This window comes from Ascaphus truei, unplaced genomic scaffold (genome assembly GCF_040206685.1).
Source record: "Ascaphus truei isolate aAscTru1 unplaced genomic scaffold, aAscTru1.hap1 HAP1_SCAFFOLD_593, whole genome shotgun sequence".
NCBI classification, from domain to species: Eukaryota; Metazoa; Chordata; class Amphibia; order Anura; family Ascaphidae; genus Ascaphus; species Ascaphus truei.
In genome coordinates, this window is record NW_027456926.1 from 221,220 (window position 1) to 237,971 (window position 16,752).

A 16,752-nucleotide genomic window follows, 5' to 3' on the forward strand; every position below is an offset into this window, starting at 1 on the left:
ACATCAATAAGGCTGGGGAGAGCCTGACGGTGCGTGGGAATCCCAGAGAGAGGGCAGCGCGGGACATGTCTGTCAGGCGGGAGTCAGAGGGAGTAATAAGGCTGGGGGAGAGCCTGACGGTGCGTGGGAATCCCAGAGAGGGGGCAGCGCGGGACACGTCTGTCAGGCGGGAGTCAGAGGGAGTAATAAGGCTGGGGGAGAGCCTGACGGTGCGTGGGAATCCCAGAGAGAGAGGGGGCAGCGCGGGACACGTCTGTCAGGCGGGAGTCAGAGTGAGTAATAAGGCTGGGGGAGAGCCTGACGGTGCGTGGGAATCCCAGAGAGGGGGCAGCGCGGGACATGTCTGTCAGGCGGGAGTCAGAGGGAGTAATAAGGCTGGGGGAGAGCCTGACGGTGCGTGGGAATCCCAGAGAGAGGGCAGCGCGGGACACGTCTGTCAGGCGGGAGTCAGAGGGAGTAATAAGGCTGGGGGAGAGCCTGACGGTGCGTGGGAATCCCAGAGAGGGCAGCGCGGGACATGTCTGTCAGGCGGGAGTCAGAGGGAGTAATAAGGCTGGGGGAGAGCCTGACGGTGCGTGGGAATCCCAGAGAGAGGGCAGCGCGGGACATGTCTGTCAGGCGGGAGTCAGAGGGAGTAATAAGGCTGGGGGAGAGCCTGACGGTGCGTGGGAATCCCAGAGAGAGAGGGCAGCGCGGGACATGTCTGTCAGGCGGGAGTCAGAGGGAGTAATAAGGCTGGGGGAGAGCCTGACGGTGCGTGGGAATCCCAGAGAGAGAGGGCAGCGCGGGACATGTCTGTCAGGCGGGAGTCAGAGGGAGTAATAAGGCTGGGGGAGAGCCTGACGGTGCGTGGGAATCCCAGAGAGAGAGAGGGCAGCGCGGGACATGTCTGTCAGGCGGGAGTCAGAGGGAGTAATAAGGCTGGGGGAGAGCCTGACGGTGCGTGGGAATCCCAGAGAGAGAGGGCAGCGCGGGACACGTCTGACAGGCGGGAGTCAGAGGGAGTAATAAGGCTGGGGAGAGCCTGACGGTGCGTGGGAATCCCAGAGAGAGAGGGCAGCGCGGGACACGTCTGTCAGGCGGGAGTCAGAGGGAGTAATAAGGCTGGGGGAGATCCTGACGGTGCGTGGGAATCCCAGAGAGAGAGGGCAGCGCGGGACATGTCTGTCAGGCGGGAGTCAGAGGGAGTAATAAGGCTGGGGGAGAGCCTGACGGTGCGTGGGAATCCCAGAGAGAGAGGGCAGCGCGGGACACGTCTGACAGGCGGGAGTCAGAGGGAGTAATAAGGCTGGGGAGAGCCTGACGGTGCGTGGGAATCCCAGAGAGAGGGCAGCGCGGGACATGTCTGTCAGGCGGGAGTCAGAGGGAGTAATAAGGCTGGGGAGAGCCTGACGGTGCGTGGGAATCCCAGAGAGAGAGGGCAGCGCGGGACACGTCTGTCAGGCGGGAGTCAGAGGGAGTAATAAGGCTGGGGGAGAGCCTGACGGTGCGTGGGAATCCCAGAGAGAGAGGGCAGCGCGGGACACGTCTGTCAGGCGGGAGTCAGAGGGAGTAATAAGGCTGGGGGAGAGCCTGACGGTGCGTGGGAATCCCAGAGAGAGAGGGCAGCGCGGGACATGTCTGTCAGGCGGGAGTCAGAGGGAGTAATAAGGCTGGGGAGAGCCTGACGGTGCGTGGGAATCCCAGAGAGAGAGGGCAGCGCGGGACACGTCTGTCAGGCGGGAGTCAGAGGGAGTAATAAGGCTGGGGGAGAGCCTGACGGTGCGTGGGAATCCCAGAGAGAGGGGGCAGCGCGGGACATGTCTGTCAGGCGGGAGTCAGAGGGAGTAATAAGGCTGGGGGAGAGCCTGACGGTGCGTGTGAATCCCAGAGAGAGAGGGCAGCGCGGGACATGTCTGTCAGGCGGGAGTCAGAGGGAGTAATAAGGCTGGGGAGAGCCTGACGGTGCGTGGGAATCCCAGAGAGAGAGGGGGCAGCGCGGGACATGTCTGTCAGGCGGGAGTCAGAGGGAGTAATAAGGCTGGGGGAGAGCCTGACGGTGCGTGGGAATCCCAGAGAGAGAGGGCAGCGCAGGACATGTCTGTCAGGCGGGAGTCAGAGGGAGTAATAAGGCTGGGGGAGAGCCTGACGGTGCGTGGGAATCCCAGAGAGAGAGGGGGCAGCGCGGGACATGTCTGTCAGGCGGGAGTCAGAGGGAGTAATAAGGCTGGGGGAGAGCCTGACGGTGCGTGGGAATCCCAGAGAGAGGGGGCAGCGCGGGACATGTCTGACAGGCGGGAGTCAGAGGGAGTAATAAGGCTGGGGGAGAGCCTGACGGTGCGTGGGAATCCCAGAGAGGGGGCAGCGCGGGACATGTCTGTCAGGCGGGAGTCAGAGGGAGTAATAAGGCTGGGGGAGAGCCTGACGGTGCGTGGGAATCCCAGAGAGAGAGGGCAGCGCGGGACACGTCTGACAGGCGGGAGTCAGAGGGAGTAATAAGGCTGGGGAGAGCCTGACGGTGCGTGGGAATCCCAGAGAGAGGGGGCAGCGCGGGACACGTCTGTCAGGCGGGAGTCAGAGGGAGTAATAAGGCTGGGGGAGAGCCTGACGGTGCGTGGGAATCCCAGAGAGAGAGGGCAGCGCAGGACATGTCTGTCAGGCGGGAGTCAGAGGGAGTAATAAGGCTGGGGGAGATCCTGACGGTGCGTGGGAATCCCAGAGAGAGAGGGGGCAGCGCGGGACATGTCTGTCAGGCGGGAGTCAGAGGGAGTAATAAGGCTGGGGGAGAGCCTGACGGTGCGTGGGAATCCCAGAGAGAGAGGGGGCAGCGCGGGACATGTCTGTCAGGCGGGAGTCAGAGGGAGTAATAAGGCTGGGGGAGAGCCTGACGGTGCGTGGGAGGGAATCCCAGAGAGAGGGGGCAGCGCGGGACACGTCTGTCAGGCGGGAGTCAGAGGGAGTAATAAGGCTGGGGGAGAGCCTGACGGTGCGTGGGAATCCCAGAGAGAGAGGGCAGCGCGGGACACGTCTGTCAGGCGGGAGTCAGAGGGAGTAATAAGGCTGGGGGAGAGCCTGACGGTGCGTGGGAATCCCAGAGAGAGGGGGGCAGCGCGGGACATGTCTGTCAGGCGGGAGTCAGAGGGAGTAATAAGGCTGGGGGAGAGCCTGACGGTGCGTGGGAATCCCAGAGAGAGGGCAGCGCGGGACACGTCTGTCAGGCGGGAGTCAGAGGGAGTAATAAGGCTGGGGGAGAGCCTGACGGTGCGTGGGAATCCCAGAGAGAGAGGGGGCAGCGCGGGACACGTCTGTCAGGCGGGAGTCAGAGGGAGTAATAAGGCTGGGGGAGAGCCTGACGGTGCGTGGGAATCCCAGAGAGAGAGGGCAGCGCGGGACACGTCTGTCAGGCGGGAGTCAGAGGGAGTAATAAGGCTGGGGGAGAGCCTGACGGTGCGTGGGAATCCCAGAGAGAGGGCAGCGCGGGACACGTCTGTCAGGCGGGAGTCAGAGGGAGTAATAAGGCTGGGGGAGAGCCTGACGGTGCGTGGGAATCCCAGAGAGAGAGGGCAGCGCGGGACATGTCTGTCAGGCGGGAATCAGAGGGAGTAATAAGGCTGGGGGAGAGCCTGACGGTGCGTGGGAATCCCAGAGAGAGAGGGCAGCGCGGGACATGTCTGTCAGGCGGGAGTCAGAGGGAGTAATAAGGCTGGGGGAGAGCCTGACGGTGCGTGGGAATCCCAGAGAGAGGGCAGCGCGGGACATGTCTGTCAGGCGGGAGTCAGAGGGAGTAATAAGGCTTGGGGAGAGCCTGACGGTGCGTGGGAATCCCAGAGAGAGAGGGCAGCGCGGGACATGTCTGTCAGGCGGGAATCAGAGGGAGTAATAAGGCTGGGGGAGAGCCTGACGGTGCGTGGGAATCCCAGAGAGAGGGCAGCGCGGGACACGTCTGTCAGGCGGGAGTCAGAGGGAGTAATAAGGCTGGGGGAGAGCCTGACGGTGCGTGGGAATCCCAGAGAGAGAGGGGGCAGCGCGGGACACGTCTGTCAGGCGGGAGTCAGAGGGAGTAATAAGGCTGGGGGAGAGCCTGACGGTGCGTGGGAATCCCAGAGAGAGGGGCAGCGTGGGACACGTCTGTCAGGCGGGAGTCAGAGGGAGTAATAAGGCTGGGGGAGAGCCTGACGGTGCGTGGGAATCCCAGAGAGAGAGGGCAGCGCGGGACATGTCTAACAGGCGGGAGTCAGAGGGAGTAATAAGGCTGGGGGAGAGCCTGACGGTGCGTGGGAATCCCAGAGAGAGAGGGCAGCGCGGGACATGTCTAACAGGCGGGAGTCAGAGGGAGTAATAAGGCTGGGGGAGAGCCTGACGGTGCGTGGGAATCCCAGAGAGAGAGGGCAGCGCGGGACATGACTGTCAGGCGGGAATCAGAGGGAGTAATAAGGCTGGGGGAGAGCCTGACGGTGCGTGGGAATCCCAGAGAGAGGGGGCAGCGCGGGACATGTCTGTCAGGCGGGAATCAGAGGGAGTAATAAGGCTGGGGGAGAGCCTGACGGTGCGTGGGAATCCCAGAGAGAGGGCAGCGCGGGACATGTCTGTCAGGCGGGAGTCAGAGGGAGTAATAAGGCTGGGGGAGAGCCTGACGGTGCGTGGGAATCCCAGAGAGAGAGGGCAGCGCGGGACACGTCTGTCAGGCGGGAGTCAGAGGGAGTAATAAGGCTGGGGGAGAGCCTGACGGTGCGTGGGAATCCCAGAGAGAGGGGGCAGCGCGGGACATGTCTGTCAGGCGGGAGTCAGAGGGAGTAATAAGGCTGGGGGAGAGCCTGACGGTGCGTGGGAATCCCAGAGAGAGGGCAGCGCGGGACATGTCTGTCAGGCGGGAGTCAGAGGGAGTAATAAGGCTGGGGGAGAGCCTGACGGTGCGTGGGAATCCCAGAGAGAGAGGGCAGCGCGGGACACGTCTGTCAGGCGGGAGTCAGAGGGAGTAATAAGGCTGGGGGAGAGCCTGACGGTGCGTGGGAATCCCAGAGAGAGAGGGCAGCGCGGGACATGTCTGTCAGGCGGGAGTCAGAGGGAGTAATAAGGCTGGGGGAGAGCCTGACGGTGCGTGGGAATCCCAGAGAGAGAGAGCAGCGCGGGACATGTCTGTCAGGCGGGAGTCAGAGGGAGTAATAAGGCTGGGGGAGAGCCTGACGGTGCGTGGGAATCCCAGAGAGAGAGGGCAGCGCGGGACATGTCTGTCAGGCGGGAGTCAGAGGGAGTAATAAGGCTGGGGGAGAGCCTGACGGTGCGTGGGAATCCCAGAGAGAGGGGGGCAGCGCGGGACACGTCTGTCAGGCGGGAGTCAGAGGGAGTAATAAGGCTGGGGGAGAGCCTGACGGTGCGTGGGAATCCCAGAGAGAGAGCGCAGCGCGGGACACGTCTGTCAGGCGGGAGTCAGAGGGAGTAATAAGGCTGGGGGAGAGCCTGACGGTGCGTGGGAATCCCAGAGAGAGGGGGCAGCGCGGGACATGTCTGTCAGGCGGGAGTCAGAGGGAGTAATAAGGCTGGGGGAGAGCCTGACGGTGCGTGGGAATCCCAGAGAGAGGGGGCAGCGCGGGACATGTCTGTCAGGTGGGAGTCAGAGGGAGTAATAAGGCTGGGGGAGAGCCTGACGGTGCGTGGGAATCCCAGAGAGAGGGGGCAGCGCGGGACATGTCTGTCAGGCGGGAGTCAGAGGGAGTAATAAGGCTGGGGGAGAGCCTGACGGTGCGTGGGAATCCCAGAGAGAGGGGGCAGCGCGGGACATGTCTGACAGGCGGGAGTCAGAGGGAGTAATAAGGCTGGGGGAGAGCCTGACGGTGCGTGGGAATCCCAGAGAGAGGGGGCAGCGCGGGACATGTCTGTCAGGTGGGAGTCAGAGGGAGTAATAAGGCTGGGGGAGAGCCTGACGGTGCGTGGGAATCCCAGAGAGAGAGGGCAGCGCGGGACATGTCTGTCAGGTGGGAGTCAGAGGGAGTAATAAGGCTGGGGGAGAGCCTGACGGTGCGTGGGAATCCCAGAGAGAGAGGGCAGCGCGGGACACGTCTGTCAGGCGGGAGTCAGAGGGAGTAATAAGGCTGGGGGAGAGCCTGACGGTGCGTGGGAATCCCAGAGAGAGGGGGCAGCGCGGGACATGTCTGTCAGGCGGGAGTCAGAGGGAGTAATAAGGCTGGGGGAGAGCCTGACGGTGCGTGGGAATCCCAGAGAGAGAGGGCAGCGCGGGACATGTCTGTCAGGTGGGAGTCAGAGGGAGTAATAAGGCTGGGGGAGAGCCTGACGGTGCGTGGGAATCCCAGAGAGAGAGGGCAGCGCGGGACATGTCTGTCAGGCGGGAGTCAGAGGGAGTAATAAGGCTGGGGGAGAGCCTGACGGTGCGTGGGAATCCCAGAGAGAGAGGGCAGCGCGGGACACGTCTGTCAGGCGGGAGTCAGAGGGAGTAATAAGGCTGGGGGAGAGCCTGACGGTGCATGGGAATCCCAGAGAGAGAGGGCAGCGCGGGACACGTCTGTCAGGCGGGAGTCAGAGGGAGTAATAAGGCTGGGGGAGAGCCTGACGGTGCGTGGGAATCCCAGAGAGAGAGGGCAGCGCGGGACATGTCTGTCAGGTGGGAGTCAGAGGGAGTAATAAGGCTGGGGGAGAGCCTGACGGTGCGTGGGAATCCCAGAGAGAGAGGGCAGCGCGGGACACGTCTGTCAGGCGGGAGTCAGAGGGAGTAATAAGGCTGGGGGAGAGCCTGACGGTGCGTGGGAATCCCAGAGAGAGCGCAGCGCGGGACATGTCTGACAGGCGGGAATCAGAGGGAGTAATAAGGCTGGGGGAGAGCCTGACGGTGCGTGGGAATCCCAGAGAGAGAGGGCAGCGCGGGACACGTCTGTCAGGCGGGAGTCAGAGGGAGTAATAAGGCTGGGGGAGAGCCTGAAGGTGCGTGGGAATCCCAGAGAGAGAGGGCAGCGCGGGACACGTCTGTCAGGCGGGAATCAGAGGGAGTAATAAGGCTGGGGGAGAGGCTGACGGTGCGTGGGAATCCCAGAGAGAGAGGGCAGCGCGGGACATGTCTGTCAGGTGGGAGTCAGAGGGAGTAATAAGGCTGGGGAGAGCCTGACGGTGCGTGGGAATCCCAGAGAGAGAGGGCAGCGCGGGACATGTCTGTCAGGCGGGAGTCAGAGGGAGTAATAAGGCTGGGGGAGAGCCTGACGGTGCGTGGGAATCCCAGAGAGAGAGGGCAGCGCGGGACATGTCTGTCAGGCGGGAATCAGAGGGAGTAATAAGGCTGGGGGAGAGCCTGACGGTGCGTGGGAATCCCAGAGAGAGAGGGCAGCGCGGGACATGTCTGTCAGGCGGGAGTCAGAGGGAGTAATAAGGCTGGGGGAGAGCCTGACGGTGCGTGGGAATCCCAGAGAGAGAGGGGGCAGCGCGGGACATGTCTGTCAGGCGGGAGTCAGAGGGAGTAATAAGGCTGGGGGAGAGCCTGACGGTGCGTGGGAATCCCAGAGAGAGGGGGCAGCGCGGGACACGTCTGTCAGGCGGGAGTCAGAGGGAGTAATAAGGCTGGGGGAGAGCCTGACGGTGCGTGGGAATCCCAGAGAGAGAGGGCAGCGTGGGACATGTCTGTCAGGCGGGAGTCAGAGGGAGTAATAAGGCTGGGGGAGAGCCTGACGGTGCGTGGGAATCCCAGAGAGAGGGGGCAGCGCGGGACATGTCTGACAGGCGGGAGTCAGAGGGAGTAATAAGGCTGGGGGAGAGCCTGACGGTGCGTGGGAATCCCAGAGAGAGGGCAGCGCGGGACATGTCTGTCAGGCGGGAGTCAGAGGGAGTAATAAGGCTGGGGGAGAGCCTGACGGTGCGTGGGAATCCCAGAGAGAGAGGGCAGCGCGGGACACGTCTGTCAGGCGGGAGTCAGAGGGAGTAATAAGGCTGGGGGAGAGCCTGACGGTGCGTGGGAATCCCAGAGAGAGAGAGCAGCGCGGGACACGTCTGTCAGGCGGGAGTCAGAGGGAGTAATAAGGCTGGGGGAGAGCCTGACGGTGCGTGGGAATCCCAGAGAGAGAGGGCAGCGCGGGACACGTCTGTCAGGCGGGAGTCAGAGGGAGTAATAAGGCTGGGGGAGAGCCTGACGGTGCGTGGGAGGGAATCCCAGAGAGAGAGGGGGCAGCGCAGGACATGTCTGTCAGGCGGGAGTCAGAGGGAGTAATAAGGCTGGGGGAGAGCCTGACGGTGCGTGGGAATCCCAGAGAGAGAGGGCAGCGCGGGACATGTCTGTCAGGTGGGAGTCAGAGGGAGTAATAAGGCTGGGGGAGAGCCTGACGGTGCGTGGGAATCCCAGAGAGAGAGGGCAGCGCGGGACATGTCTGTCAGGCGGGAGTCAGAGGGAGTAATAAGGCTGGGGGAGAGCCTGACGGTGCGTGGGAATCCCAGAGAGAGGGGGCAGCGCGGGACACGTCTGTCAGGCGGGAGTCAGAGGGAGTAATAAGGCTGGGGGAGAGCCTGACGGTGCGTGGGAGGGAATCCCAGAGAGAGGGCAGCGCGGGACATGTCTGTCAGGCGGGAGTCAGAGGGAGTAATAAGGCTGGGGGAGAGCCTGACGGTGCGTGGGTATCCCAGAGAGAGGGCAGCGCGGGACATGTCTGTCAGGCGGGAGTCAGAGGGAGTAATAAGGCTGGGGGAGAGCCTGACGGTGCGTGGGAATCCCAGAGAGGGCAGCGCGGGACATGTCTGTCAGGCGGGAGTCAGAGGGAGTAATAAGGCTGGGGGAGAGCCTGACGGTGCGTGGGAGGGAATCCCAGAGAGAGAGCGCAGCGCGGGACACGTCTGTCAGGCGGGAGTCAGAGGGAGTAATAAGGCTGGGGGAGAGCCTGACGGTGCGTGGGAATCCCAGAGAGAGGGCAGCGCGGGACATGTCTGTCAGGCGGGAGTCAGAGGGAGTAATAAGGCTGGGGGAGAGCCTGACGGTGCGTGGGAATCCCAGAGAGAGAGGGCAGCGCGGGACACGTCTGTCAGGCGGGAGTCAGAGGGAGTAATAAGGCTGGGGGAGAGCCTGACGGTGCGTGGGAATCCCAGAGAGAGGGCAGCGCGGGACATGTCTGTCAGGCGGGAGTCAGAGGGAGTAATAAGGCTGGGGGAGAGCCTGACGGTGCATGGGAATCCCAGAGAGAGAGGGCAGCGCGGGACATGTCTGTCAGGCGGGAGTCAGAGGGAGTAATAAGGCTGGGGGAGAGCCTGACGGTGCGTGGGAATCCCAGAGAGAGAGGGCAGCGCGGGACACGTCTGTCAGGCGGGAGTCAGAGGGAGTAATAAGGCTGGGGGAGAGCCTGACGGTGCATGGGAATCCCAGAGAGAGAGAGCAGCGCGGGACATGTCTGTCAGGCGGGAGTCAGAGGGAGTAATAAGGCTGGGGGAGAGCCTGACGGTGCGTGGGAATCCCAGAGAGAGGGGGCAGCGCGGGACATGTCTGTCAGGCGGGAGTCAGAGGGAGTAATAAGGCTGGGGGAGAGCCTGACGGTGCGTGGGAATCCCAGAGAGAGGGCAGCGCGGGACACGTCTGTCAGGCGGGAATCAGAGGGAGTAATAAGGCTGGGGGAGAGCCTGACGGTGCGTGGGAATCCCAGAGAGAGAGGGCAGCGCGGGACATGTCTGTCAGGCGGGAGTAAGAGGGAGTAATAAGGCTGGGGGAGAGCCTGACGGTGCGTGGGAATCCCAGAGAGAGAGAGGGCAGCGCGGGACATGTCTGTCAGGCGGGAGTCAGAGGGAGTAATAAGGCTGGGGGAGAGCCTGACGGTGCGTGGGAATCCCAGAGAGAGAGGGCAGCGCGGGACACGTCTGTCAGGCGGGAGTCAGAGGGAGTAATAAGGCTGGGGGAGAGCCTGGCGGTGCGTGGGAATCCCAGAGAGAGAGGGCAGCGCGGGACATGTCTGGCAGGCGGGAGTCAGAGGGAGTAATAAGGCTGGGGGAGAGCCTGACGGTGCGTGGGAATCCCAGAGAGAGAGGGCAGCGCGGGACACGTCTGTCAGGCGGGAGTCAGAGGGAGTAATAAGGCTGGGGGAGAGCCTGGCGGTGCGTGGGAATCCCAGAGAGAGAGGGCAGCGCGGGACATGTCTGTCAGGCGGGAGTCAGAGGGAGTAATAAGGCTGGGGGAGAGCCTGACGGTGCGTGGGAATCCCAGAGAGAGAGGGCAGCGCGGGACATGTCTGTCAGGCGGGAGTCAGAGGGAGTAATAAGGCTGGGGGAGAGCCTGACGGTGCGTGGGAATCCCAGAGACGGGGCAGCGCGGGACATGTCTGTCAGGCGGGAGTCAGAGGGAGTAATAAGGCTGGGGGAGAGCCTGACGGTGCGTGGGAATCCCAGAGAGAGGGCAGCGCGGGACACGTCTGTCAGGCGGGAATCAGAGGGAGTAATAAGGCTGGGGGAGAGCCTGACGGTGCGTGGGAATCCCAGAGAGAGAGGGCAGCGCGGGACACGTCTGTCAGGCGGGAGTCAGAGGGAGTAATAAGGCTGGGGGAGAGCCTGACGGTGCGTGGGAATCCCAGAGAGAGGGCAGCGCGGGACATGTCTGTCAGGCGGGAGTCAGAGGGAGTAATAAGGCTGGGGGAGAGCCTGACGGTGCGTGGGAATCCCAGAGAGAGGGGGCAGCGCGGGACATGTCTGTCAGGCGGGAGTCAGAGGGAGTAATAAGGCTGGGGAGAGCCTGACGGTGCGTGGGAATCCCAGAGAGAGGGCAGCGCGGGACACGTCTGTCAGGCGGGAGTCAGAGGGAGTAATAAGGCTGGGGGAGAGCCTGACGGTGTGTGGGAATCCCAGAGAGAGGGCAGCGCGGGACATGTCTGTCAGGCGGGAGTCAGAGGGAGTAATAAGGCTGGGGGAGAGCCTGACGGTGCGTGGGAATCCCAGAGAGAGGGGGCAGCGCGGGACATGTCTGTCAGGCGGGAGTCAGAGGGAGTAATAAGGCTGGGGGAGAGCCTGACGGTGCGTGGGAATCCCAGAGAGAGGGCAGCGCGGGACACGTCTGTCAGGCGGGAATCAGAGGGAGTAATAAGGCTGGGGGAGAGCCTGACGGTGCGTGGGAATCCCAGAGAGAGAGGGGGCAGCGCGGGACACGTCTGTCAGGCGGGAGTCAGAGGGAGTAACAAGGCTGGGGGAGAGCCTGACGGTGCGTGGGAATCCCAGAGAGAGAGGGCAGCGCGGGACACGTCTGTCAGGCGGGAGTCAGAGGGAGTAATAAGGCTGGGGGAGAGCCTGACGGTGCGTGGGAATCCCAGAGAGAGAGAGGGCAGCGCGGGACACGTCTGTCAGGCGGGAGTCAGAGGGAGTAATAAGGCTGGGGGAGAGCCTGACGGTGCGTGGGAATCCCAGAGAGAGGGCAGCGCGGGACACGTCTGTCAGGCGGGAATCAGAGGGAGTAATAAGGCTGGGGGAGAGCCTGACGGTGCGTGGGAATCCCAGAGAGGGGGCAGCGCGGGACATGTCTGTCAGGCGGGAGTCAGAGGGAGTAATAAGGCTGGGGGAGAGCCTGACGGTGCGTGGGAATCCCAGAGAGAGAGGGCAGCGCGGGACATGTCTGTCAGGCGGGAGTCAGAGGGAGTAATAAGGCTGGGGGAGAGCCTGACGGTGCGTGGGAATCCCAGAGAGAGGGCAGCGCGGGACACGTCTGTCAGGCGGGAGTCAGAGGGAGTAATAAGGCTGGGGGAGAGCCTGACGGTGCGTGGGAATCCCAGAGAGAGAGGGGGCAGCGCGGGACACGTCTGTCAGGCGGGAGTCAGAGGGAGTAATAAGGCTGGGGGAGAGCCTGACGGTGTGTGGGAATCCCAGAGAGAGGGGGGCAGCGCGGGACATGTCTGTCAGGCGGGAGTCAGAGGGAGTAATAAGGCTGGGGGAGAGCCTGACGGTGCGTGGGAATCCCAGAGAGAGAGCGCAGCGCGGGACACGTCTGTCAGGCGGGAGTCAGAGGGAGTAATAAGGCTGGGGGAGAGCCTGACGGTGTGTGGGAATCCCAGAGAGAGAGGGGGCAGCGCGGGACATGTCTGACAGGCGGGAGTCAGAGGGAGTAATAAGGCTGGGGGAGAGCCTGACGGTGCGTGGGAATCCCAGAGAGAGGGGGGCAGCGCGGGACACGTCTGTCAGGCGGGAGTCAGAGGGAGTAATAAGGCTGGGGGAGAGCCTGACGGTGCGTGGGAATCCCAGAGAGAGAGGGCAGCGCGGGACATGTCTGTCAGGCGGGAGTCAGAGGGAGTAATAAGGCTGGGGAGAGCCTGACGGTGCGTGGGAATCCCAGAGAGAGAGGGCAGCGCGGGACACGTCTGTCAGGCGGGAGTCAGAGGGAGTAATAAGGCTGGGGGAGATCCTGACGGTGCGTGGGAATCCCAGAGAGAGGGGGCAGCGCGGGACACGTCTGTCAGGCGGGAGTCAGAGGGAGTAATAAGGCTGGGGGAGAGCCTGACGGTGCGTGGGAATCCCAGAGAGAGAGGGCAGCGCGGGACATGTCTGTCAGGCGGGAGTCAGAGGGAGTAATAAGGCTGGGGGAGAGCCTGACGGTGCGTGGGAATCCCAGAGAGAGAGGGCAGCGCGGGACACGTCTGGTAGACGGGAATCAGAGGGAGTAATATGTCTGGGGGAGAGGCGGATACCAGGGGCAGAACGGAGGGGGTCGTTTAGGGGTATACTTGGAGATGAGGGCCGCAGTGTTGTGGAGTGTTTTGTACGGCAATACTACGGTGTCTGTCTCTGTCGTGTGCCCGATGTCGCAGGGGTGAAGAGGGCAGCACGGTGTGTGAGTTTGTCAGGCACGGCCGGTCCTGGTAAAGACGGGGCAGCCTCGGCCGGTCCTGGTAAAGATGGGGCAGCCTCGGCCGGTCCTGGTAAAGATGCGGCAGCGTCGGACGGTCCTGGTAAAGATGGGGCAGCCTCGGCCGGTCCTGGTAAAGACGGGGGCAGCCTCGGCCGGTCCTGGTAAAGACGGGGGCAGCCTCGGCCGGTCCTGGTAAAGACGCGGCAGCCTCGGCCGGTCCTGGTAAAGACGCGGCAGCCTCGGCCGGTCCTGGTAAAGACGGGGGCAGCCTCGGCCGGTCCTGGTAAAGATGGGGCAGCCTCGGCCGGTCCTGGTAAAGATGGGGCAGCCTCGGCCGGTCCTGGTAAAGACGCGGCAGCGTCGGACGGTCCTGGTAAAGACGGGGGCAGCCTCGGCCGGTCCTGGTAAAGACGGGGCAGCCTCGGCCGGTCCTGGTAAAGACTGGGGCAGCCTCGGCTGGTCCTGGTAAAGACGCGGCAGCCTCAGCCGGTCCTGGTAAAGACGGGGCAGCCTCGGCCTGTCCTGGTAAAGACGCGGCAGCCTCGGCCGGTCCTGGTAAAGACGGGGCAGCCTCGGCCGGTCCTGGTAAAGACGGGGCAGCCTCGGCCGGTCCTGGTAAAGACGCGGCAGCCTCGGCCGGTCCTGGTAAAGATGCGGCAGCCTCGGCCGGTCCTGGTAAAGACGGGGCAGCCTCGGACGGTCCTGGTAAAGACGGGGGCAGCCTCGGCCTGTTCTGGTAAAGACGCGGAAGCCTCGGCCGGTCCTGGTAAAGACTGGGGCGGCTTCGGCCAGTCCTGGTAAAGACGGGGCAGGTTCGGCCAGTCCTGGTAAAGACGCTGCTTCTTCGGCCAGTCCTGGTAAAGACGGGGGCAGCCTCAGCCGGTCCTGGTAAAGACGGGGGCAGCCTCGGCCAGTCCTGGTAAAGACGGGGCAGCCTCGGCCGGTCCTGGTAAAGACGGGGCAGCCTCGGCCGGTCCTGGTAAAGACGGGGCAGCCTCGGCCGGTCCTGGTAAAGACGGGGCAGCCTCGGCCGGTCCTGGTAAAGACGCGGCAGCCTCGGCCGGTCCTGGTAAAGACTGGGGCGGCTTCGGCCAGTCCTGGTAAAGACGGGGCAGGTTCGGCCAGTCCTGGTAAAGACGCGGCTGCTTCGGCCAGTCCTGGTAAAGACGGGGGCAGCCTCAGCCGGTCCTGGTAAAGACGGGGGCAGCCTCGGCCAGTCCTGGTAAAGACGGGGCAGCCTCGGCCGGTCCTGGTAAAGACGGGGCAGCCTCGGCCGGTCCTGGTAAAGACGGGGCAGCCTCGGCCGGTCCTGGTAAAGACGGGGCAGCCTCGGCCGGTCCTGGTAAAGACGCGGCAGCCTCGGCCGGTCCTGGTAAAGACGCGGCTGCCTCGGCCGGTCCTGGTAAAGACGCGGCAGCCTCGGCCGGTCCTGGTAAAGACGGGGCAGCCTCGGCCGGTCCTGGTAAAGACGGAGCTGCCTCGGCCGGTCCTGGTAAAGACGGGGGCAGCCTCGGCCTGTTCTGGTCAAGACGCGGAAGCCTCGGCCGGTCCTGGTAAAGACGGGGCAGGTTCGGCCAGTCCTGGTAAAGACGCGGCTGCCTCGGCCGGTCCTGGTAAAGACGGGGGCAGCCTCGGCCGGTCCTGGTAAAGACGGGGGCAGCCTCGGCCGGTCCTGGTAAAGACGGGGGCAGCCTCGGCCGGTCCTGGTAAAGACGGGGGCAGCCTCGGCCGGTCCTGGTAAAGACGGGGGCAGCCTCGGCCGGTCCTGGTAAAGACGGGGGCAGCCTCGGCCGGTCCTGGTAAAGACGGGGCAGCCTCGGCCGGTCCTGGTAAAGACGGGGCAGCCTCGGCCGGGTCCTGGTAAAGACGCGGCAGCCTCGGCCGGTCCTGGTAAAGACGGGGCAGCCTCGGCCGGTCCTGGTAAAGACGGGGCTGCCTCGGCCGGTCCTGGTAAAGACGGGGCAGCCTCGGCCGGTCCTGGTAAAGACGGGGCTGCCTTGGCCGGTCCTGGTAAAGACGGGGGCAGCCTCGGCCTGTTCCGGTAAAGACGCGGAAGCCTCGGCCGGTCCTGGTAAAGACTGGGGCGGCCTCGGCCGGTCCTGGTAAAGACGGGGCAGGTTCGGCCAGTCCTGGTAAAGACGCGGCTGCCTCGGCCAGTCCTGGTAAAGACGGGGGCAGCCTCGGCCGGTCCTGGTAAAGACGGGGGCAGCCTCGGCCGGTCCTGGTAAAGACGGGGGCAGCCTCGGCCGGTCCTGGTAAAGACGGGGCAGCCTCGGCCGGTCCTGGTAAAGACGGGGCAGCCTCGGCCGGTCCTGGTAAAGACGCGGCAGCCTCGGCCGGTCCTGGTAAAGACGGGGCAGCCTCGGCCGGTCCTGGTAAAGACGGGGCTGCCTCGGCCGGTCCTGGTAAAGACGGGGCAGCCTCGGCCGGTCCTGGTAAAGACGGGGCTGCCTCGGCCGGTCCTGGTAAAGACGGGGGCAGCCTCGGCCTGTTCCGGTAAAGACGCGGAAGCCTCGGCCGGTCCTGGTAAAGACTGGGGCGGCCTCGGCCGGTCCTGGTAAAGACGGGGCAGGTTCGGCCAGTCCTGGTAAAGACGCGGCTGCCTCGGCCAGTCCTGGTAAAGACGGGGGCAGCCTCAGCCGGTCCTGGTAAAGACGGGGGCAGCCTCGGCCTGTCCTGGTAAAGACGGGGCAGGTTCGGCCGGTCCTGGTAAAGACAGGGCAGGTTCGGCCGGTCCTGGTAAAGACGGGGAAGGTTCGGCCGGTCCTGGTAAAGACGCGGCTGCCTCTCACTTTCTCCACTTGTATTACCCGCAGTGCACGGCTAGGGCAGCAACGGTTAATCCCTCGGTTTCCATGCTGCACGTAAATAAAAATGGCGGTATGTTCATGGCTGTAGCGTGACGGCCCTCTCCTCGCGCTCTCCCCATCTCTTCCCCCTCGAGCTTTCTCTCCGTCTCTTCCGTTTCCCCTTTCTCTGGCTGGTCCCCCTGCCTGATGGCTGGGTGGGTGGGGGGGGGGAGGGGGGAAGTGAGTGCTGGCGGAGGGGGGGACACACACTTGGCTTACCTCGGCCCCTCCTGCCGCAGCCATTATGATGGCGATAGCCCATGCTTGGCCTCTCCCGCTCCTTTCGCTCCTCTCTCTCCTTTCTCTTCTCTCTTTTCTCTTCCTCTCTCCCTCCCTCTTCTTTTCTTTCCCACCCCCCTTCCTCTCTCCTCACTTTCTCTCCCCTTTCTTTTCCCCCCTCCCTATCCCTCTCTCCCCTCCTCCCCTTAGTCTCCCTCCCTCTCCCCCCTTTGTCTCCCTCACGCTTTCTCCCCCCCTCCCTATCCCTCTCCCCCCTTTGTCTCCCTCCCTCTCCCCCCTTTGTCTCCCTCCCTCTCCCCCCTTTGTTTCACTCACGCTTTGTCCCCCCCTCCCTATCCCTCTCCCCCTCTCCCCCCTTTGTCTCCCTCTCTCTCCCCCCTTTGTCTCCCTCACGCTCTCTCTCACCCCCCCCCCCCTTTCTCTCTCTGAGTACAGCTAATTGTTGACGAATGGTTGGACAGTTATAAAAAGGATCGCGAATCCGGCCTTCTAGAGCTCATCAACTTCCTAATGCAGGCGTCCGGCTGTAAGGGTGAGTGGGGGGGGGGGGAGAGAGCAGGGGGGGGGTCTCATCAACTTCCTAATGCAGCGGTCCGGCTGTAAGGGTGAGTGGGGGGGGGAGAAAGCGGGGGGGGGGGGAGAGCAGGGGGGGGGGAGTGGGTCTCAACCTCCTAATGCAGGCGTCCGGCTGTAAAGGTGAGTGGGGGGAGAGAGAAGGGGGGGAGGGGGTCTCATCAACTTCCTAATGCAGGCGTCCGGCTGTAAAGGTGAGTGGGGGGGGGGGGGAGAGCAGGGGGGGGGGGTCTCATCAACTTCCTAATGCAGGCGTCCGGCTGTAAAGGTGAGTGGGGGGGGGAGAGAGCAGGGGGTCAACTTCCTAATGCAGGCGTCCGG

At 64.0% G+C, this 16,752-nt stretch overlaps 1 protein-coding gene across 1 annotated transcript in view; it reads left to right on the forward strand.

Annotated features, from left to right (window-relative positions):
- The window catches only part of LOC142485411 (cohesin subunit SA-3-like), a gene marked incomplete at its 3' end in the record, with an annotated part of 31,408 nt that extends 15,018 nt beyond the window's left edge, over positions 1-16,390 (forward strand). The window contains exon 5 of the mRNA XM_075584434.1: positions 16,294-16,390. Within this exon, the coding sequence (XP_075440549.1) occupies positions 16,294-16,390 (97 nt within the window). The remainder of the gene's footprint in view (positions 1-16,293) is intronic.
- Positions 16,391-16,752: the final 362 nt, after the last annotated feature.